At 37.1% G+C, this 24,220-nt stretch overlaps 1 protein-coding gene across 7 annotated transcripts in view; it reads left to right on the top strand.

Annotated features, from left to right (window-relative positions):
* Positions 1 to 24,220, top strand: part of BORCS5 (BLOC-1 related complex subunit 5) — a 112,166-nt gene that overhangs the window by 64,820 nt on the left and 23,126 nt on the right. For all 7 annotated transcript variants that reach the window (XM_038576819.1, XM_038576818.1, XM_038576823.1 and 4 more), the window contains one exon: positions 20,874 to 21,031. In XM_038576819.1, coding sequence (XP_038432747.1) covers positions 20,874 to 21,031 — 158 coding nt within the window. The remainder of the gene's footprint in view (positions 1 to 20,873; positions 21,032 to 24,220) is intronic.

Genomic DNA, 24,220 nt, shown 5'->3' on the forward strand with positions numbered 1-24,220 from the left:
GCCCTGGGCCAAAGGCAGGCGCCAAACCGCTGCGCCACCCAGGGATCCCTCATTATAGTTTTGATTTGCATTTTCCTTGTGATTAGTGATGCGGGGTATTGTTTCATGTGCTTGTTGGTCATTTGTATATCCTCTTTGGAAAAATATGTATTCAAGTCATTTGACTATTTTTGAATTGGGTTGTTTCTGTTTTTTCACATCGAGTTTTAAGTGTTCTCTATATATTCTGAGTATTAATCCTGAATCAGATATATGCCCTTTGCAGATATTTTCTCCCATTTTGTAGGTTTGTTTTTTTACTCTATTGATAGTGCCTTTTGGTGCACAAAATTTTAAAATTTGTCTGTTTTTTCTTTTGCTGCCTGTATCTTTGGTGTCCTTTCAAAGAACTCATTGCCAAACCTGATGTCATGAACATTTTGCCCTATGTTTTCTTCTAAGCGTTTTATAGGTTTAGGTTTTTGATGCAGTTTGAGTTAATTTTTGTATGTGTTGTTAGGCAAGAGTTCAACTTATTTTGCATACAGATACCCAGTTTTCTCAGCACCATTTGTTGAAAAGACTGTCTTTTGCTTATTGAATGGTCTTGGCACCTCATACAAAATTGTTTGACCATGTCTGCAAGGGTTTATTTCTGGGCTCTTCTACTGCTCTGTCATTATGGCAGAACCATACTATTTTGATTACTGTAGCTTCGTAGTACATTTTGAAATCAGGAAGTATAAGTCCTCTAGGTTTGTTTTTCTTTTTTATGATTGTTTTGGCTATTAGAAGTCCTTTGAGAGTCCATGTAAATTTTAGGATGGGTTTTCTATTTCTGCAAAAAATCTTGGAATTTTTATAGAGGTTGCAGTGAATCTGTAGATTACTTTGGATGGTATTGTGAACTCCCCCCCCAAAAAACGAATAATCCAATTAAAAATGGGCAGAGGAACTGAATAGACATTTTTCCAATGAAGACAGACACATGGCCAACAGAGATACAAAAAGATGCTTGACATCACTAGTCATCAGGGAAATGGGAATTAAAGGCGCAATGAGGGGTGCTTGGGTGGCTCAGTTGGTTAAGCATCTAACCTTTGATTTTAGTTCAAGTCATGATCTCAGTCATGAGATCTAGCTCCAAGTCATGCTCCATGCTCAGTGTAGAATCTGCTTCGAGTTTCTCTCTTTCTCTCTCTCTCTCTCCCCCTCTGCCTCTGGACTTCATCCTCTGAATGAGTGAATGAATGAATGAATTTTTTTAAAAAAGCACAGTGAGATCTCTTATACCTGTCAAAATGGCTAAAATCAAAAACACAAGAAATAACAAGTGTTTGCCAGGATGTGTGGGAAAGGGAACCCTTGTGCACAGTGGTAGGGATACAAATTAGTATAGCCAGTGTGGAAAACAGCATGGCAGTTCCTCAAAAAGTGAAGAGTTACCATGTGATCCAGTAATTCCACCTCTGGGTATTTATCCAAAGAAAACGAAAACACTAATTTGAAAAGATATATGTACCCCCTGTGTTGATTGCAGCATTATTTATAGTAGCATAGATATGGAAATGTCCATTCATAGATGAAGAGACACACACAGGAATATTAGTCATAAAAAATAATGAAATCTCACCATCTACAACAACATGGATGGACCTTAGAGGTTATAATGCTCAGAGACATAGAGAAAGACAAATATCATATGATTTCACTCATAGGGAATTTAAGGAACTTAAAGGAATTTAAGAAACAAAAAATAGGCAAAAAGCCAGACTCTTAAATACAGACAACAAACTGGTGGTTGCCAGACGGGGGATAAGTGAGGGAATGGGTGAAATAGATAAAGGGGATTAAGAGAACACTTTTCTTGAGCACTGAGAAATGTATAGAATTTTTTAATTTACCTGAAACAAATATAATACTGTATGTTAATTATACTTGAATATAAAAATAAAATTTAAAAATTCCAGTATTAAATCTTCCAGTTCATGAAACATGAGTTCTCTTTCCATTTATTTTTGTCATCTTCAGTTTCTTTCAGTAGCGTTTTGGAGTTTTCATTGTAACTGACTTTTGTATGTTAACTGTATTTTGCTACTTTGCTGAATTCATTCTAAAAATTTTTGTGGAATTTGTATGATTTTTTACATATAAAATCATCTGCAAAGAGATAATTTTACTTCTTCCTTTCCAATTTGGATGTTGTTTTTTTACTTTTTTCTTGTCTGTTTGCTCTGCTAGAAGTTCTAGTACTATGTTGACTAGAAATAGTGAAAGTGGGCATCCTTGCCTTGTTCCTGATCTTAGAGGAGAAGCTTTTGGTTCAACATTGAACATGTTTTGCTGTGGGTTTTTTATATATGGCTTTTATTAGCTTCCTTCTATCCTTATTTGTTGGGTGTTTTTTAATCATGAAAGAGTGTTGAATTTTGTCAAATATTCTTTCTGTATCAATTGAAATTATCATGTAGCTCTTTTCCTTTGTTCTGTTAATGTTGTGTATTACAACGATCAATTTCTGATGTTGAACTATCTTTGCATTCTAGGAATAAATCCCACTTGGTCATGATATATAATCTTTTTAATATGCTGTTGGATTCTGTTTGCTAAGTGAAGCCATCAGGTCTAAGACATTTTTGCTGCTGTTGAGAGATTTTTTTTTAAATTACTGATTCAATTTCCTTACTATTTAGAGGTGTATTCCTACTTTCAATTTCTTTATGATAGTCTTGATAGCTTTCATATTTCTAGGAATTTGTCCATTGCGTCTAGGCTACCAATTTGTTGTGCAATTGCTCATACTACTCTCTTACACTTTTCTATTTCTATAGATTCAGTAGTAATATCACCACTTTTGTTTCTGATTTCAATAATTTGAGCCTTCTCTCATTTTTCTTAGTTTCATCTAGCTAAAGTTTTGTCACTTTGTTATTCTTTTGAAGGAATCAACTTTTGGTTTTGTCTATTTTCTCTTTTTTTTCTGTTCTCTAAGAGATTTTGTTTATCTTTGTTATAGTCATTACTGTTTCCTTCTGCTAGCTTTGCATTTGGTTTATTCTTTTAATAATTCTGTAAGTTGTAATGTTAGCTTATTGATTTGAGAGCCTTTTTTAAGAATATAAGTGTTTAGAGCTATAAATTTTCCTCATAGTGCTGCTTTGCTGCATCCTTTAAGTTTTGGTTTATTGTATTTTAGGTTTCATTCATCTCTAAGTATTTTTAAATTTCCCTTGTGATTTTTTTCTTTGATCCATTGGTTGCTTAAGAGTATGTTTAATTTCCACAGGCTTCTGAATTTTTCAGTTTTCCTTTTGTTATTGATTTCTGACTTCATTCTTTTGTAGTTAGAGAAGATATTTTGTATTATATTTATCTTTTAAAATGTATTGAAAATTTATGGCCTAACAAATGATCTGTCCTGAGAAATGTCCCATGTACACTTGCAAATAATATGTGTTCTATTGTTTTTAGGTAGAACATTCTGTATATGTCTGATAGATCTAATTGGTTTACCATGTTGTTTAAGTTCTCGGTTTCCTTGTTATCTTTTGTCTGGTGGTTCTATATTGAGAATGGGTCTTGAAATCTCCAACTATTATTGTAGAATCATCTATTTCTCCAGTTCTGCCCATTTTTGCTTAATATATTTTGATGGTCTGTGATGAGGTGTGTAAATGTCTTACAGTTGTTATGCCTTCTTGCTGTATTGAGCTTTTTATTAATATATAATGTCTTTATCTCTTATAACCTTTTTTGATTTAAAGTCTATTTTTTCTGAAATAGTATAACCATTCCTGCTTTCTTTTGGTTGCTATATGGATGGAATACCTTTTACCATCCTTTCACATTCAGCCTATTTGTGTCTTTGGATATAAACTGAGTCTTTTATAGTTATCATATAGTTAGACCACACTTTTTACAAATTCTTAGTGCCAATCCATATCTTTTGATAAAACAGTTTATTCCATCTATATTTAAAGTAATTACTAAGGAAAAGGGACTTCTCAGATTTTGTTTTTGTTTCCTTTATGCCTTATAGCCTTTTTGGTCCTTCATTTACTGCAGTCTGTCTTTTTTTGGGTTGAATTTATTTTTTTGAAGCAAAATGTTTAAATTCCTTTCTCATTTTTTTAATATATTCTGTAACTATTTTATTTGAAATTACCATGGGGATTATATTTAACACACCAAAGTTATAACAGTCTAACCTGAATTCATGTCAAATTAATGTCAATTCAGTAACTAAAGAAACTGTTCCTTTCCTGCTCCATGTTCGCCCCTTTCAGATGTTGCTATCACAATATGACATCTTTATACATTGTCCAAAAACATACACTAATAATTTCTAAAAATGTATTAATTTCTTAAATCATGTAGAAAACAAAAGGTGGAGTGGATCCCTGGGTGGCTCAGCGGTTTAGCACCTGCCTTTGGCCCAGGGTGTGATCCTGGAGACCTGGGATCGAGTCCCACATCAGGCTTCCTGCATGGAGCCTGCTTCTCCCTCTGCCTCTCTCTCTCTCTCTCTCTCTCTCTATGTATATCATGAATAAATAAAAAAATCTTTAAAAAAAAAAAAAAAGAAAACAAAAGGTGGAGTTACAATTGTTATAATAATGCCAGCTTTTATAGCTGCCTGTATTTATACCTTTACTGAAATCTTTATTCATACAGCTCAATGTTACTATCAAATGTCCTTTCATTTCTACCTACAGGACTGTCTTTAGCATTTATTATGGAACAAGTCTAGTGGTAATGAACTCCCTCAGCTTTTATCGGGGAATGTCTTAATTTCTTTCACAGTTTTGAAGGACAGTTTGCCACATACAGGCAAACCTTGGAGATATTGTGGGTTCAGTTTCAGACTACTGCAGTAAACTGAATATTGCAGTAAAGCAAGAAATTTTTGGTTTCTCAATGCATATAAAAGTTCTATTTACACTGTACTGTAGTTATTAAGTGTCCAATAGCATTAAGTCTAAAAAAAAAAACCCCATGTACATACCTTAATTTAAAAATATCTTTTTGCTAAGAAATGCTAATTGAGCTTTCAGCAAATCATAATCTTTTTGATGATGGAGGGTCTTGCCTTGTTGATGATGGCTGCTGACTGATCAGGGGAGTAGTTGCTGAATATTGGGGTAGCTGTGGCCATTTCTTAAAATAAGAAAACAATATTTTGCTGCATTGACTAATTCTTCCTTTCACAAACAATTTCTTTGTAGCACGTAGGCTGTTTGATAATAGTATTTTACTCACAGTAAAACTTTCAAAATTGAAATCAGTCTTCTCAGACCCTGCCACTGCTCTATCAACTAAGTTGATGTAATATTTATTTTCTTTCTTGTCATTTCAACACTATTGTATATTCTCTCACCAGTGTACAAGGGTTCCAATTTCTCCATATCCTCACCAATACTTGTTATTTTCTGTTGTTTGGATAATAGCCATCCTGATGGTTAAGTGGTATCTCATTGTGGTTCTCTTTTACATTTCCCTAATGATGAGTGATGCTGAACATCTTTGATGTGCTAAGTGACACTTGTATATCTTCTTTGGAGAAATGTCTGCTATGTCCTCTGCCCATTTATGAATTGGGTTTTGGAACTTTTTGTTCTTTTTGATTTTAGCTTTTATTCACAGCTGCATTGTGTTTGACTCCTGCTGCTTCTGGTAATCTGCTTGAGGAATGGGATGACTTCTTTATGATTTCCTGCAGTGCTGGTGGCATATAGAAAGAGGTCCTAGCAAATACTTGTAGTATAGTAGGGTTGGCCGGTCATTTGGCCAGATTTTGTAACCTGCTAGTTTGACTATGGCAACAGCTGGTAGTTGGAGAGTTGGGGACAGTGAAGAAATTAACATGAATTGGGTTCCTATTCTGTGTCAGATACTATGCTATGCATAACTTATATACACATAACTATAATTCTCATAGTGCTCCTTTAATGTAGATAGTATTAAATTTATAGATAATCTGTTCAAGTTCAAAGAAGTTAATTTCCTACTCTTAAATCACATAGGTAGTAAAAAATAACTATCTCTGGATTCAAATTCTCAGGTCTACCTGACTCCAAAGTTTTTTTTTTGTTTTTTGTTTTTTTGTTTTTAAATCATGCTGCCTCTCTCTTCCCTAGCCTAAATTTAACCAGAAAGCAAGCCTTTGAATCTGAAAATTGTTGAAGGACAATGATGAGTTGAATGTTTTACTTCATTCTTTGTGAGAAAAAAATGAAAATTGTGAAAAGCTTAAATTAAGTTCTTAAAATGGATAGGATTTCTTGAAGACATTGAGATGTCTTATCTGTAGGTACTGATCACCTTATAATGACTCTACTTTTGTTTCTTTGGTGCCATAAATCAAAGTGCCCTGAAGTGGCCCTCTACCTCTTTGAGTCTTAAGTAAGGCAAGAGTAAAAGGAACAGATATTTATCAAGATCCTATTGTATGCTGGGCAAACTGTAAAAGGGAAGTGGCTATTATTCCAGCTTTATATATGAGAAAACTAAGGCTCAGAGATCTAAAGTGAATCATCCAAATCACACAGCCAGTAATAATAGGGCTGAATTTGGCTTTTTTCAGGGACTAAGCTTCCTGTCTTAGAAATTTAATTGTCACAGTTCTAGAGACTGGGAATTGCAAAGTCAAGATGCTGGTAGATTCAGTGTCTGGTGGGGGCCTGCTTTCTTGTTCATGGATAGCCATGTTTTTGTTGTGTCCTCACATGGTGGAAAGGGCAAGTGAGCCCTTTGGGGTCTCTTAGAAGGGCACTAATCCCATTCATGAGGGCTCCATCCTCTTGACCCAATCACCTCCTAAAGACCCTGTTTCTTACTTTCACATTAGTGATTAAGAGTCAACATATGAATTCGTGGGGGCGGGGGGAATACAACATTCAGTCTATTAGCACTATGTCAATGAGAAAGTTCTTTATTGGCCCTCTGGTAGTTATTGGAAACTGTCAGGAGGTTGTTTTTATCCACACCGAATATTGTGGTGGGTTGGCCTATCATTGCAGGCTTGTTTGCACTTGTGATCTCTTATGCCTCATAATTTAACCAAAACCATGATGATAGCCTATCTGGATGGGTTCTTCTCTTGGATGAGATTGGTGCTCCTCTGAGGTGACTGAATGGAGGTTAAATTTTCAAAGGAACCAGTCATCGAGGGCACTCTTTTTCTAAACACCTCAAAGGAATTGATCACCAATATACATCATAAGATCCTGTCCAAGTTCAACTGATATTTTCAGACCCTTTTTTTCTTTAAAAGAGAATTTTTGAGAACTAGAGTTTATATTAATACAGATGACTTATGTGTTTCTGTCTCTGAAATAGACCATAACCAATAGAGCAAAAAACCCTATTGGTTTGGGGAGAGGGATTTCTTTTTTTATAATTTGCTACTTAATTATACCTTTACAAATGTTATTCAGACTTATATAGATTTCAGGATTCTGTAGCAGGAAATGGAACTTATGATACTGTTTCTCAAATAGAGGCCTTGCTACTCATAATACTCATTGTTAGTCTTGGAAGCAGTTAAGCCTTTACAAGTTAAGGAATTCAGTTTGATAATAGCCTAGGTTAATACCTATATGGTTCTGTACTATACTTTAGAAAAACTTTTTTTCCTACCTGGTATTACAGAAAGAAAAAGATTGTTCAGCAAAATGTTTCCCAAATTTTTAATCCTGATGATTTTTCCACTCAACACTTTACACAAAGAGGTGTAGGTACAGATAGCAGTTTGCTGGCTCTGTGTAATGATCAGTCTTGGTCCTCATTCATTTCCTGGAGCCACTCTCCATTCCTGTATAAACAAGTAGTTTCAACAAGGGTCTAATAGGGCCTTAAAATATGCCGCCAGTATTTACAGCTTGCAAATATGGAATCTATTAGATCAGGTTTTTAACTCAGTAAATATATCTACTTTATGTGCATCACGGTTTTAAAGCTAAAGAAGAATTAGGAAACTGAGGGTAATGAGCCTGTTGTCTTGCATGGTAAGGAAGACATAATTTATAAATTTTAACATGAAAAGTTAATCATAAATTTGTAGAAGAATAGACTATTAGGACTGAAGTGTCATGATAGCTATAATTTTTTAATGGCTCAGGAAAAGAAAAAATGGAGAAGGATGAAGTAGAATAAAACGTTAGTTGTTGAATCTAGATGGTAAATATTTGGGTATATATATAATTGTTTTCTATAGGTCTGAAAGTTTATATAATAAAAAGTAAAAAAAGAAAAGAAAATATCTTAACCATGAAGAACATTTATAAAACTGTGCAAAAAAGGGATGTCTGGGTGACTCAGTGGTGGAGTGTCTGCTTTCGGTTAAGGGTGCCCGTGATCCCAGAGTCCTGGGATCAAGTCTCACCGGGCTCCCTGCATGGAGTCTGCTTCTCCTTCTGCCTGTGTCTCTGCCTGTCTCTTTCTGTGTGTGTCTTGTGAATAAATAAATAAAATCTTTTAAAAAAATGCAAAAAAAGGGATCCCTGGGTGGCGCAGTGGTTTGGCGCCTGCCTTTGGCCCAGGGCGCGATCCTGGAGACCCAGGATCGAATCCCACATCGGGCTCCCGGTGCATGGAGCCTGCTTCTCCCTCTGCCTGTGTCTCTGCCTCTCTCTCTCTCTCTGTGTGTGTGGCTATCATAAATAAATAAAAATTAAAAAAAAAAAAAAAGCAAAAAAATAACTTCAAGATAATATATGGTTCATGCTCTATTACCTAAGAGTTTTAGGTTCTTATTAGCGTTGGTAGGTAAGAATTAAAACAGAGGTGTAACCCTAGAGGTTCTCAGAGGCCAGGCAGCGAATGTGAATGAGGTCAGTGGGTTGGCCATAAGGCAGTAGGACATGATAGGGTTTGAGAGAACACAGGAGTATGCAGCTCACTGAAAACACCCAGTCTTTAAAAAACTTTAATGTGCATTCAAAATGAAAATAGTTTGAAGGGCTGGCAGTTTGTGGCCTCCTACAAATGATAAAATTGACCATCTCTAAATGTACTCAGCTTTCTGTTCTCTGTCCTCCTTCTATCAGAAGATAGTAGGAATGGTTCTGTTATCAAAATGAGGGAAATGTGGGGGTGGGGGGCGGGGAACCTGGTGGCTCAGCAGGCAGCAGTTGAGCATCTGTCTTTGGCTCAGCCCTGTGATCCCAGGGTTCTGGGATGGAGTCCCTCATCGGTCTCCCCTCGGGAAGCCTGCTTCTCCCTCTATGTCTCTGCCTCTCTCTGTGTGTCTCTCATGAATAAATAAATAAAATGTTTTTTTAAAAGGGAGGGGGGAAATGGGTTCCTGACGCTTGAGAGTGATGGGAAATCTTTACTTACCCCCTGTAGAACTGGCCCCTGTTGCCACAGCTTTATAGCTTCGGGAGTAGAAAAAGTAGCGTCTCATCATCGTTGTTGTTGTCTTCTCCTTTCCCCCCCGACCCTTTTCTCCTTTTGGGATCTGCAGCAAGATTTATGGTAGATTTTCGGAGACTCGTGTAACAAAAAAAAGCACATTATGATAATAGACCCTCATCTTTCTCAGCTTGGCCTTTGGATGATTGGGGGGGGGTACAATTATAATTTATAAGGGTGATTTAAAGTATTTCTTCTGCATGTGGATGTCCAATTTTCCCAGCACCATTTATTGAAGAGACTGTCTTTCTTCCAATGGATAGTCTTTCCTCCTTTACCGAATATTAGTTGACCATAAAGTTCAGGGTCCACTTCTGGGTTCTCTATTCTGTTCTATTGATGTATGTGTCTGTTTTTGTGCCAGTACCACACTGTCTTGATGACCACAGCTTTGTAGTACAACCTGAAATCTGGCATTGTGATGCCCCCAGATATGGTTTTCTTTTTTAAAATTCCCCTGGCTATTTGGGGTCTTTTCTGATTCCACACAAATCTTAAAATAATTTGTTCTAACTCTCTGAAGAAAGTCCATGGTATTTTGATAGGGATTGCATTAAACGTGTAAATTGCCCTGGGTAACATTGACATTTTCACAATATTAATTCTGAAACTAGACCACTCTCTTTCACCATACACAAAGATAAACTCAAAATGGATGAAAGATCTAAATGTGAGACAAGATTCCATCAAAATCCTAGAGGAGAACACAGGCAACACCCTTTTTGAACTTAGCCGCAGTAACTTCTTGCAAGATACATCCACAAAGGCAAAAGAAACAAGAGCAAAAATGAACTATTGGGACTTCATCAAGATAAGAAGGTTTTGCACAGCAAAGGATACAGTCAACAAAACTCAAAGACAACCTGCAGAATGGGAGAAGATATTTGCAAATGAGTATCAGATAAAGGGCTAGTTTCCAAGATCTATAAAGAACTTCTTAAACTCAACACCAAAGAAACAACAATCCAATCATGAAATGGGCAAAAGACATGAAGAGAAATCTCACAGAGGAAGACATAGACATGGCCAACACGCACATGAGAAAATGCTCTGCATCACTTGCCATCAGGGAAATACAAATCAAAACCACAATGAGATACCACCTCACACCAGTGAGAATGGGGAAAATTAACAAGGCAGGAAACAACAAATGTTGGAGAGGATTCCCACCCTCTTACACTGTTGGTGGGAATGTGAAATGGTGCAACCACTCTGGAAAACTGTGTGGAAGTTCCTCAAAGAGTTAAAAATAGACCTGCCCTACGACCCAGCAATTGCACTGCTGGGGATTTACCCCAAAGATACAGATGCAATGAAACGCCGGGACACCTGCACCCTGATGTTTATAGCAGCAATGTCCACAATAGCCAAACTGTGGAAGGAGCCTCTGTGTCCATCGACAGATGAATGGATAAAGAAGATGTGGTTTATGTATACGATGGAATATTCCTCAGCCATTAGAAACGACAAATACCCACCATTTGCTTCAACGTGGATGGAACTGGAGGGTATTATGCTGAGTGAAGTAAGTCAATCGGAGAAGGACAAACAGTGTATGTTCTCATTCATTTGGGGAATATAAATAATAGTGAAAGGGAATATAAAGGAAGGGAGAAGAAATGTGTGGGAAATATCAGAAAGGGAGACAGAACATAAAGACTCCTAACTCTGGGAAACGAACTAGGGGTGGTGGAAGGGGAGGAGGGCGGGGGGTGGGGATGAATGGGTGACGGGCACTGAGGGGGGCACTTGACGGGATGAGCACTGGGTGTTATTCTGTATGTTGGTAAATTGAACACCAATAAAAAATTAATTTATAAAAAAATAAAATATAATTTCTTTGATTTTGATATTGGCTGCAACTTAATGTGAACCACGTAAGTGTGCCTTTGAGACTTGGCAGCTTTCTTAAAATCTCTTTTCCCATTTTTCTTATTTTTTAAAGAGGAAGAGTAAAGGTTTTGTTTTGTGAGCCACAGCTGGGTTATGGGTCCTCGGCTTCGGCCTTTCAGCCCTTCTGGAAGCTTGAGCCAGCCTTAACTTTTCTCTGTTCTTTAATATGCACTGCTCCCAGTAGTCTCCTCAGGCACTGGGAGTCTTCCTCATTCACTTTAGAAGAGTGGATTCAGGCTGAGACCAGGCCTCACTCTTAAGTATATGTGGAGTACACAGAGTAGGGGCCCTGAGGAGGCTTTTTCTCCCTAAAATCTTCCTTAGCTCACTCTTTGCTTGGAATTTCAACAGTAGAATGCATCCTCCTAACCTAATTTGAGAACTGTTTATATACCAGGTGCTATATGGTAGACATAAGAGGTAAGTGGATAAGTAAAATATGGTCTCTCTCTCCTACCAGCTCCCAGTTTGTTATGAGGCTTTTCATTGCCTTGGAGAAGATACTGCTTTAAGGTATATTCAGCTGTGTAAACCTTGGCAAGAATGAAAGATGATGAACTGGTTTTGGCTTATGGAGTTGGAGATACAAAGGAAGAGGAGAACTGCCCAAAAAGCTGTTACAGAATGAGAAAGACCTGGGCCACATTTTGTTAGAATGAGTGATTTACTTAAAAGTTTTTGGAAGGAAAATACATTCATATGGTTAAAAAAAAAAATGTTAGAAGTGTACTCTTTACCCTTGCTCTCCATCTTTCTAACTCTCGTCATTCCAGAATCTTTTTATGCAAATGTAAGCAAATGTGAAAATAGATTTTTATTTACTCGTATACCCCCATTTTTTACACAGTGGTAGCCTACTCAATACACTATCCTATATACCTTCTTTTATTACTCAATACCTTTTTTTAAAAAGATTTTATTTATTCATGAGAGACAGAGGGAGAAAGGCAGAGACACAGGCAGAAGGAGAAGCAGGCTCCACGCAGGGAGCCCAACACTCCAGGGATCAGGACCTAGGCTGAAGGCGGCGCTAAACCTCCGAGCAACCTGGGCTGCCCTTAATACCTTTATTTTAAAGCACTTATTAGCATTTAATGAACCTCCCTCCATGTGGTTTCAAGCTACCAGGACACAGTACCCTCCCCTCATCTTCTCAGCTCTTCTGCTGAAGACTTTGACCTTCACAGTGACAGACTGCTTTGAGAGCTTTTCCTTCCCCAGAATTTTGTGGTAGCCTGATCACACCACATCAGTGATAGGAGCAGCTCCAGGCTTGTTTTTGGCAGCATTTACCCATGTCTGTTCACTGACCAAGGTCCTTGGTTTATCAGGGTTGACAGTTGCGCAGAAGCTCTCTTTCCTCGGTGCTAGGAATACCTCATGCCAACTTTCCCACAGTAACCTGAATGATGTTTGCTTACTCCACCCTCCTGGGTGCTTCCCCTGCTTGCCCATGTGGCCATGGCATTGGCTCACATGATCGCAAACTTTCCAGGTCTTCCTTAGTTTAGATGGCATGCTGGCAGCCTAGGCAAGAGTCATTACCTAAAATCTTCTGGAGACTTTTCTGTGTGAATGCATACGGAGCTCCTTTATTGTTTTCTCTGGTCATATAATATTTATTGATATACCTTGATTTAATTAACAAGCTCCCTATTGGCAGTGTTTGCTCATATTTTACCATGACAGTCACTGTTGCAACAAATAATCTTATATATACCTTATACAAAATTTACCATGTGTGCTCATTTATGTGTAAATTCCTAGTAGTAAAATTGCTGCATCAAAGGCTTTATGGATTTGTAATTTTGAGATCTGTGCCAAATTCCCCTCTGTGAGAGTGTTCCTGACTTACACACTAATCAGCTATGCCTGTTTCTTCATAGTTCCATCGATGGAGTTCTTATCATACTTTTGATTTTTACCAGTGTGATCAGTGAAAATGGCCTTGCAGTGATGCTTTCTTTTTTGCTTATGATGAATAAGGTTGTACATCTTTTCTTATAGCTGAAGCATTGATACTTCTTTTTCTGTGAGATGCCTATTCATACCCTTTGTCCATCTTTCTTTTGCTGATTTGTTACTTGCCAATTTCTAGGAGCTCTTTATATGATAGGAAGTTTGCTCTTTGTGATAGGAGTTGCAGACATTTTTCCCAAGGCCTTTTTTTTTTTTTCTTTTCCTAAGCTTATGGTGGGTTTTTGCCATGTGAAACCTTGAGTTTTAAACTGCTGAATTTTCCATATGGCCTTTGTATTATCCTAGCCCAGTTTTGATAGCACAAAATCATCCATTCTTTCCATGGTGCCTCTTCACTCTGTTCCTCCTTGGATTGACAGCAAATAGCTTTTGGTACCTTCTTCCATAGGTCTGTTTCTGGGACTGTATCTTTGTCAGTTTTAGGGTAGTCCTTATAATTTTGTTAGGAGATTTTAGTGACCTGAAAAAATCCCCCATTTCTTGATTTCAGGCACTCCAGAAAACTTTTTGGCATTTTCTTATAAAATTAAATATGTGATTACCATGCAGCCCAGCAAGTGTAGCCCTGGGGCATTTATCTCAGATAAATGAAAATTGTTCATACAAAAACCTGGGCAGCACTATTCACAGCAGCTCTGTTTTTAACAGCCCCCAACCTGGAAACAACCCAAATGCCCTTCAGTAGATGGATAGCTACAAACTCTGGTACATACATACCATGGAATACTACTTAGAAATGAGAAGGAACAAATTATTGATACATGCAACAATTTCAATGAATTTCTCATGTATTATGTTGGGTGAAAAAAGTCAATCCCCAAAGGTTACATATTATCCCATTTATAAAACATTTTTGAAATGACAAAATTTTAAAAATGGTGAACAGATTAGTGGTTGCCAGAGATTAAGGATGGGGAAGGGAATGAGAGAGAGGTGGATGTGGTTCTGAAAAGCAACACAAATCTTTGTGGTGATGGCACAGCTCAGGATCTGACTAAATATATAGTACTAAGTATAGTAGACATCTTTATCTGTGGGGGATACATTCCAAGACCCTCAGTGGATGCTTGAAATTGAACAGTACTGAACCTTATATATACTAGGTTTTTTCCTATATGTACATACCTATTATAAAAGCTAACTTATAAACTAGGCACAGTAAGGGATTAATAATAATAACTAATAATAAAATAGAACAATTATAACAATATACAGTAATAAAAGCTACATGAATGTGTGCTGTCTCCAAATGCCTTAGTGTACTATACTCACCCTTTTTTGTGAGGACATGAAATGTTAAAATGCCTACGTGATGAGATGAAGTGAGGCAAATGATGTAGGCATTGTTATATACTGTTGGGCTATACTGACCTTTTGGCAATATGTCAGGAGTATCATCTGCTTCTGGACTGTGATTGGCCACTATTGTACACAGGTGTGCATGCTCATGAATGCTCATACACACACACACACACACACACACACACACACACACATATGAGTACAAGTAAAATGGGACATCTGAATAAGATCAGTTGATTGTATTACTGTCAGTATCCCAGTTGTGATATTGTATTGTAGGTTTGCAAGATGTTACCTCTGGGGGAAATTGAGTAAAAGGGTACACAAGATCCTGTATATAGGATCTCAATAAAAATCTCAATTAAAAAACTAAATCCCCATTTCTGCAAGTAGCAGCTTCACCAAGAGCTACTAGTGGAGGCCAGTTCAGCTAGAGGAACTGGTACTCTACTGTGCTGGGATTAGCAGTGGAACCCCTCAGGGACCAGGTGCTGATGGTGGAATGTGGGGGAACAGAGCAGTGCCTCAAGTTCAACCCAGCGCTGTCAGGCAAGATGAAGAGCTGAGAACACTGACTGCTGTTTCCTTCCAGATTCTCTGGGATAGCCCAGCTGGGTAGCCCACCATACAGCCTGTTGAAGTGTGGGTGAGGGGACTGGGAAAAGACTGATTTAAGTTCTAGTACCTTGGAAGTCAGTGAAGGTTTGACATTCGTGGTTAGGGACAGGAATGGGAAGGAGTTCCTAAGACCAGCTTTGCTGTGGGTGGGTTTATCCTGATATTGCCCAGCATGTGCCTCATTGTCATATTTATTTTGGTGTCCCTAATGCTGTGTCATTGGCTCTGGTATGAAACAGTGTGGCCTAGCATAGTGGTTCTCAAAGTGTGATAGAGTGACCCCTGAGATCCCTAGAACCCTGCTAGGGATTTCCTGAGGACAAAACTATTTTCACAATAATACTTACACATTTGCTAATTACTCTCATTCTCTTACAAATGTACAATGGAGTTTTCTGGAAGCTACATGTTGTAAAATCAACATGTTAAATGCAAAAGCAGATAAGAGAATCCAACTATTTTCTGTTAAGCCAGACATTGAGAAAACTATAAAATTTAAACCATGCCACTCTTCCCACTTTTTTGTTTTGGATACTATAGTTGCTTCTTTTAAAATGTTACTTATGTTAACATGTAATAAGGTTATTATTGTTATTTTAAAATAATAAGAATTTTCTTAGTTTAATTTTAAATAGGTGAATATTGGTATAAACCACATAAACAAAAATTTTTTAGGGTCTTCAATAATTTTTGAAAGGGTAAAGGAGTTCTAATACCAAAAAATTTGTGAATCTTTGGCTTGGCAGAAAGTACTTAGCCAAAAGTTGGTACGTTTGAGGTCTAGTCAACACTTTACTATGTGACTATATAAACAAGTCATTTAGCCTCTTTAATTGATTTTTTTTTTGTTACATAAATACTTATTATCTTGGTCTACCATACCTTAAAGAAAAATAAGTTTATATGAGAGGCTTTGAAAATACAATATCCTATAAAATGTAAGGAATTTAATGGTTATGTGACAAAACTGATGTTGGAAGAAAACAAAGAATGGGTTTCTGGTGCGTTAGCTGACATTCTATTTGCTTTTTCAGCTTTCTTCATTTTTGTGTATCCTCCTAACATGCTCCTTTACATTTTATTTCTGTTTCTCAGTTTTTCAAACAACCATTCAAAAAAATTGTTATTGAAGTAGGGTTGACATACAATGTTGTATTAGTTTCAGATGTACAACATAGTTATTCCACAATTCTATACATTACTCAGAGCTCACTATGAAAAGTGTAGTCACCATCTGTCACCATACAACATTATTACCATATTATTGACTATATTTCCTACTCTCTACTTTTGATCTCCATGACTTATTTATTTTATAATTGGAAATGTGTGCCTCTTGATCGCCTTCACCTATTTTATTCCCCCCCCATGTCTCCTCTGGCAACCACCAGTTCTCTGTATATACGTGTCTCTCTTGTTTTTTAGATTCCACATGTAAGTGAAACCATGTTATTTGTCTTCCTCTGTCTGAATTACTTCACTTAGCATTATACCCTGTGGGTCCATCCATGTTGTCACAAATGGCAAGATTTCATTCTCTTTTTTAGGACTAATATTCCCATGAGTGTACAAGTGTGCGCACGCATGTGCCTTCTAGATGTATACATCCTCTTTATTCAACTATTGATGGACATTTGGGCCGCTTCCATAATTTGGCTATCATGAGTGATGCTGCAGTAAACATAAGGGTACATATATCTTTTCAAATTAGTGTTTTCATTAACTTTGGGAAAATTTTCAGTAGTGGAATTACTGGATCATATGGTATTTCTATTTTTAATATTTTTAGGAACCTCCAAAGTGTTTTACACAGTGGTTGTACCTGTTTACATTCCTACTATGACCCATGAGACTACCCTTTTGTCTACATCCTCGCCAACACTTCATGTTTCTTGTCTTTTTAATACTAGTCATTCTGACTTGTGCAAGGTGATAATCTCATTGTGGTTTTGTTTTTTTTGTTTGTTTGTTTGTTTAAAGATTTATTTATTCATTCAGAGAGAGAGAGAGGCAGAGACACAGGCAGAGGGAGAAGCAGGCTCCATGCAGGAAGCCTGATGGTGGGACTCGATCCCGGGTCTCCAGGATCACACCCCGGGCTGCAGGCGGCGCTAAACTGCTGCGCCACCGGGGTTGCCCATCATTGTGGTTTTGATTTGCATTTGCATTTCTCTTATGATTAACGATGTTGAGCATCTTTTCCATGTGTCTATGAGCCATCTGTATTCTTTGGGAAAATGTCTATTCAGGTCCTTTGCCCATTTTTAAATCAAATTGATGTGGAGTTTTTTTGGTGTTGTCTAAGTTCCAATATCTTTCTTGGATATTAGCCCCTTCTCAGATATATCATTTGCAGATATCTTCTTCCATTCACTAGGTTGCCTTTTTGTTTTGTTGATGGACTTTGTTTTTTGCTGTGCAAAAGCCTTTTATTTTGATATAGTCTCAATAGTTTATTTCTTTCCCTTGCCTGAGGAGAAATATCCATAAATATGTTGTAAGGCTGATATCCAAGAGATAACTATGTTTTCTTTTTTGGTTTCAGATTGCGCATTTAGGTCTTTCATCCATTTTGAAATTACTTTTGTGTGTGGTGATAAAACAGTGGTCCAGCTTCATTCTTTTGCATGTCGCTGTCCAGTTTTCCCAGCACCACTTATTGAAAAGACGGTCTTTTCCTCATTGTATATTCTTGATTCTTCTTTTGTAGATTAATTGATCAAATAAGTGTGGGTGTGTTTCTGGGCTCTCTATCCTGTCCCATTGGCTTGTTTTTATGTCAGTATGACATCATTTTGATCACTATAGCTTTGTAGTATATCTTGAAGTATGAAGTTGTGATTTGTTCTTATTTTAGAAGATTCCTTTGGCTATTTCAGGTCTTATGGGGTTCCATACAAATTTTAGGATTATTTGTGCTAGTTCCGTGAAAAATGCTATTGGTATTTTGATAGGGATTGCACTGAATCTGTGGATTTGCTTTGGAAAGTATGAACATTTTAACAATACTGATTTTTCCAATCTCTGCATGTGGTATATATTTCCATTTGAGTCATCTTCAGTTTATTTCGTCAATGTCTTACAGTTTTCAGAATTTAGGTCTTTCACCTCCTTGGTTAAGTTTATTCCTAGGTATTTCATTCGTTAAAAAATTTCTCTTATACTTCCTTGTAAGTGTATAGAAGTACAACAGGTTTCTGCATATTAACTTTATAACCTGCAGCTTTGTTGGAGTCATTTATTCTTTTAAAAAAATATATTTTATTTATTTATTTGAGAGAGAAAGTGCACAAGCAGGGAAGAGGGACAGAGGGAGAAGGAGATGCAAACTACCCCCTGAGCAGGGGAGGCTGATGGTGGGGCTTGATCCGCAGGACCCTGGGATCATGACCTGAGCCAAATGCACATGCTTAACCTACCAAGCCACCCAGGTGCCCCTCATTGATTAGTTAGTTCTTTTTTTTTTTTTTTTTTGATTAGTTAGTTCTAAGCAGCTTATGGTTTCTATCATTTCTCTTATTAATATGATGTATCACATTGGTTGATTTGTGAATATTGAACCACTCTTGTATCTGTGAAATAAACCTCACTTGATTGTGGTGAATGATCTTTTAATGTATTGTTGAATTTGGTTTGTTAATATCTTGTTGAGGATTTTTTGTATCTGTGTTCATTAGCAATATTGGCCTGTAGTTTTCTCTTTTTTTTTTGTAGGATCTTTGGTTTTGGTAATGGTAATACTGGCCTTGAAGAATGAATTTAGAAGTTTTCCTTCCTCTTCTGTTTTTTTTTTTTTTTTCCCAATAGTTTGAGAAGAATAGATTTTAACTCTCTTTAAAATATTTGGTACAATCATCTGTAAAGCCATCTGGTCCTGGACTTGGATTGGAAAGGAGTTATTGTTGTTGTTGTTGTGTTGTTTTTACCACTGATTCGGTTTTATACCAGGTAATTGGTTTGTTCAAATTTTCTATTTTTCCTTATTCAGTTTTGGAAGATTGTATGTGTCTAGGAATTTATCCATTTCTCCTAGGTTGTCCAAATTTGTTGGCATGTAAGCTTTCCTTGTAGTCTCTTATAATTTTTTATATTTTTGTGATGTCAGTTGCTAGTTCTTCTCCTTCATTTCTGATTTTATTTGAGTCTTCTCTCCTTTTCTTGATGAGTCTGGCCAAAGGTTTATCAATTTGTTTATCTTTTCAAAGAATCAGCTCTCCGTTTCATTGATCTTTTTTCTTGTTTTTTAATCTATTTATTTCCACTCTAATCTTTTCTTTTCACTCTAATCTTTATTCTTTGCTTCCTTTTACTAACTTTGGGCCTTGTTGTTCTTTTTCTAATTCCTTTTGATGTGAGGTTAGATTGTTTGAGATTTGTCTTGATTTTTGAAGTAGGCCTATTTCACTGTAAGCTTCTCTCTTAGAACTGCTTTCGCTGTGTCCCAAAGATTTTGGACCATTTCATTTCATTTGCCTCCATGTATTTTTTTTATTTCCTCTTTTATTTATTCATTGACTCATTGACTGTTCAGTGGCATGTTATTTAGCCTCCATATGTTTGTATTTTTTCCAGTTCTTTTCACATAATTGATTTCTAGTTTCATACCATTGTGGTTGGAGAAGAAGTTTGATAAGATTTCAGTCTTCTTAAATTTATTAAGACTTATTTTATGGCCTAATATATGCTCCATCCTGGAGAAAGCTTCATACACACTTGGAAAGAATGTGTGTTCTGCCATCTTTGTATGGAATGCTCTCTGTGTAGTTGTTGGATCAGTTAGATGGAGTGTGTTGTCCCAAGCCATTGATTTTTTTTTTTGTCTGAATAATTTATCCATTGATGTAAGCATGATATTAAAGTCCCCTACTCTTCAGCTTCTTCCTTATGCTTGTTAATTTTTGCTTCATGTGTCCAGGTGCTCCAGTGTTGTTGGGTGCATCAGTATTTATAATTGTTATAGCCTCTTTTTAGATTGATCCCTTTGTCATTATGTAATGCCCTGCCTTGCCTCTGGCTATAGTCTTTGTTTTAAAGTCAGACAGTCAGGGGTGCCTGGGTACTCAATTGGTTAAGTATCTGCCTTCGGCTCAGGTCACAATCCCAGGGTTCTGGGATCGAGCCCAGCATCAGACTCCCTGCTTGGCAATGAGTCGGCTTCTCCCTCTCCCTCTGTGATCTCTCTGGCTCTCTCTCAAATAAATAAAATCTTTAAAAATAAAATAAAGTCAGATAATCAATGTAATTATTTAAAAAAATTAAGTAAATACATCTTCCAAAGTTTTAATTCAAGAAGGGATTTATATTCCTAATACCTTGAAATAGCGTCATAAGGTCAGGATCTGTATTCTGGAGAAACCATTTACTAGTCACTGTGTGACATTAGGAAAGTTACTTAATCTCTCTGTGTCTTGAGTTTCTTATCTATGAAACGGGACTAATCCTACCTTACTTTCCAGGGCAAATATGAGTACCGAATTATTGCATATGAAACACTTTGCCGAGCGTTTGGTATATTATAGATGCTCCATAAATGATAGTTGCTATAATTTTCATTAGCGTATAACAAAAGATACAGGGTTAAATTTTAGTCTCCTACCTTGTCTTCAGTGATTAAGTTACTTATAAAACAAGTTTTTTCCACAGTAACTTCCATTTTATTTTATTTTATTTTTTTTTCTGTTTTGAAGGGCTATTGAGTGGCCAGACTTCCCCAACAAATACCAAATTGGAGAAATTGGATTCTCAGCAGGTGTTACAGCTCTGCCTGCGATATCAGGATCACCTTCATCAGTGTGCAGAGGCCGTTGCCTTTGATCAGAATGCTTTGGTTAAACGAATCAAAGAGGTAATGTAGTGTGGGAAAATAACATCACCAGCTCATTTTTGTGATTTCCTCTGACTCCCAAGTCCTTTTCTACTGGGCAGTAGAGCCAGTGATCCAAGCTTTATAGGAAGTAGTCATTTTCTGGTTTAGTCTTGACATCTGTCCCCATTGCCTTGATAGATTGTCTTTCCTAGCAGTAAAATCTAAGGATGAAAAGGAGTAGTCCAGCTCCATGGAATTTGAATCCTGGTTCACCACATATTTGCTTGGATAAGTTACTTCTCCTGGTCTCAGTTTGCTCATCTGAAAAACAGTAGTAACCTATCCCAAAGGTTGATTGAACATTAAGTTACTAATACGTTTTAGTTAGTATGTAAAGTCCTGCCATACTAATCTGCTCTAGCTAACATTGTATCTTTGAATGGACTTTAGCGGTTTCCTATGTGTAATATATATTTTGTTTCCCAATAGAGTATCAGTTGTTTGAGAGCAGGAACCTTGCTATCTTTTTCAATTATTTTTTCACAGTATGAGGACATGAAAAGCTAAGTGGTTTTTACTGGTTGAATGGAAACAATTATACCTATTTAGCCCACAAAGTTTTTCTGAGGGAAGGTGCAAGATAATTCCTGTGAAAGTACTTAGAAAACTAAAGTGCATGGTACAAATGTTTAGTAATTATTAATAAAAAAAAAAAGGTACTTCTGTCACACACCGAAATATATCATTGACTGGGCTGCTGCATGGCACAGCTCTGTAAGCACTAGGGTATAGTACATACATTTTCCAAAGTTTTCAATAAAGAAGGGATTGAGATTCCTGATGCTTTGAAGTAGTATCATATAAAGAAAAGGTCAGGAGTTCTGTCTTGGAGAAATCACTTATGTTAATGGCACCTCCTAGAGTTGTTTAACAAAATAGTCCTGGTCATTGAGTCAGCGTGAGAAGGTGAATATGAGGAAATACACAAGTAAAGCATTGAGCATCACTGCAGATTCATTAACAGTTAATAGCAGATGTAGTAAATCCTTGAGATTATAAAGTTGCTGCTAGTTATATTGATACATTTAAGTTTGCCAACACCTTAAATATTTTACTACTTACCTTTCATGAAATGTATACATATATGATTCTCTCATGGTTTAAATACCTTTATTTAGGAGAGCATTCCAAATTATTATTTCATATTGGTTGGCATTGTTGTGGCCTTTCAAACATTACAAACTTACTTTACTATGTTATGTTCTACAGAGATTTAAATCCCAAATGTGACTATGTATCAAAACCTCTTGAGTTTTTTATTTGTTTGTTTTAATGCTGAGTTTTCCTCTCCCACTAGGTCTAGGATGTGGTCTGTCAATCATTATTTTAATAAGCTTACCGAATGATACTGAATCCATTCTCCATTACCTGGGATTTGGGAACCACTGGTCTCTAGAGCACTGTTTTCCACAATAAATTCTATAAAACTACTCCCATGTGAAGAAGGTCAATCTTTTTGCATATTCCATCACCACCCTTGGAAAGTCACAGAGCATATTATCTTTTTTTTTTTTTAAGATTTTATTTATTTATTCATGAGAGACAGAGAGAGAGAGGCAGAGGGAGAAGCAGGCTCTATTCCGGAAGCCCGATGTGGGACTCGATCCCAGGACTCTGGGATCACGCCCTGAGTCAAAGGCAGATGCTCAACCGCTGAGCCACCCAGGCATCCCACAATGCTTATTATCTTAAAAGTTCTTAGATTGGGGTGCCTGGGTGGCTCAGTGGTTGAGTACTTGCCTTTGGCTCAGGGCATGATCCCAGGACCCTGAGACTGAGCCCCGTATCAGGCTCCCTGCTCAGTGGGGAGTCTGCTTCTCCCTCTGCCTCTCTCTGTTTCTCTCATGAATAAATAAATAAAATATTTTTAAAATAAAGTAATTAAATTTAAAGTTCTTAGGAATCTTACAATAAAGAAAACTGGTACCAAACTTATTTGACCTAAGAACCTTTATTGTAGGTAATATCTTATAGAAGTAGTATCTTTATTTTTTTATTATTTTTTAAAGATTTTATTTATTTATGATAGACATAGAGAAAAAGAGAGGCAGAGACACAGGCAAAGGAGAGGCAGGCTCCATGCCGGGAGCCCGACGTGGGACTCAATCCTGGGGCTCCAGGATCGCGCCCTGTGCCAAAGGCAGGCGCTAAACTGCTGAGCCACCCAGGGATCCCCAAAGTAGTGTTTTTTAGAACATTATTTGGGAATTGCTCTTGCAGACACAAGACCTTATCATTTTTGATTATTGTGCTAGAAATTAACTGTGATGTTAACTCTTAGAAGATTTTAGAACAGTAAATCTATTTCATAATGCTTCTCATTTTCTTTTTGAAAGATCCTTTAGTCCATTTCTATTGTTTTGTAGTTTAGGAAAGTATAATACAGAAAGATTAAATGACTAGCTCAGCGTCAAAGAGCAGGTATTTAGTAGCTTGTTATACCAGATAGAGCTCTTATTATACCTCATTTCCAAGATTCTCGAGCAGGATTTCTTAGCCCTAAATGTGTGTTAGAATTACCTGGGAATTTTTACCTCCAGTATATATGACAAAAATTTTTACATGCACACAATGAAGTAGACAAATATTGTGAACCTTCATGTACTCATTGCCCAGCTACTCACTACAGGCATTGATTTGTGTAAGGTCTTGTTTCATTTATATCCACACTCACTCCCTGCCACCTCTCCAACTGATCTATTTTGCAGTAAATCTGAGGCATATAATTTCATTCAGAAATATTTAAGTATATATCTTTTTTTTTTAATTTTTATTTATTTATGATAGTTACAGAGAGAAAGAGAGGCAGAGACACAGGCAGAGGGAGAAGCAGGCTCCATGCACCGGGAGCCTGATGTGGGATTCGATCCTGGGTCTCCAGGATCGCGCCCTGGGCCAAAGGCAGGCGCCAAACCGCTGCGCCACTCAGGGATCCCTCTTTTTTTTTTTTTTTTGAGAGAGAGAGAGAGAGAGCTCACAAGCCCCATGGGGGTGCAGGGAGAGGGAGAGAGAATCATTTTTTTTGGGGGGGGGGGAGAATCTTAAGCAGGCTCCATGGGGAGCTCAATCTCATGACCCTGACATCATGACAAGAGCCAAAATTAAGAGTCTGATACTGAAGCTTAACCAGCTGAGCCCCCCAGGCGCCCCTAAGTATGTATCTTTAAA

Source organism: Canis lupus, chromosome 27 (assembly GCF_011100685.1).
Source record: "Canis lupus familiaris isolate Mischka breed German Shepherd chromosome 27, alternate assembly UU_Cfam_GSD_1.0, whole genome shotgun sequence".
Taxonomy (NCBI): Eukaryota; Metazoa; Chordata; class Mammalia; order Carnivora; family Canidae; genus Canis; species Canis lupus.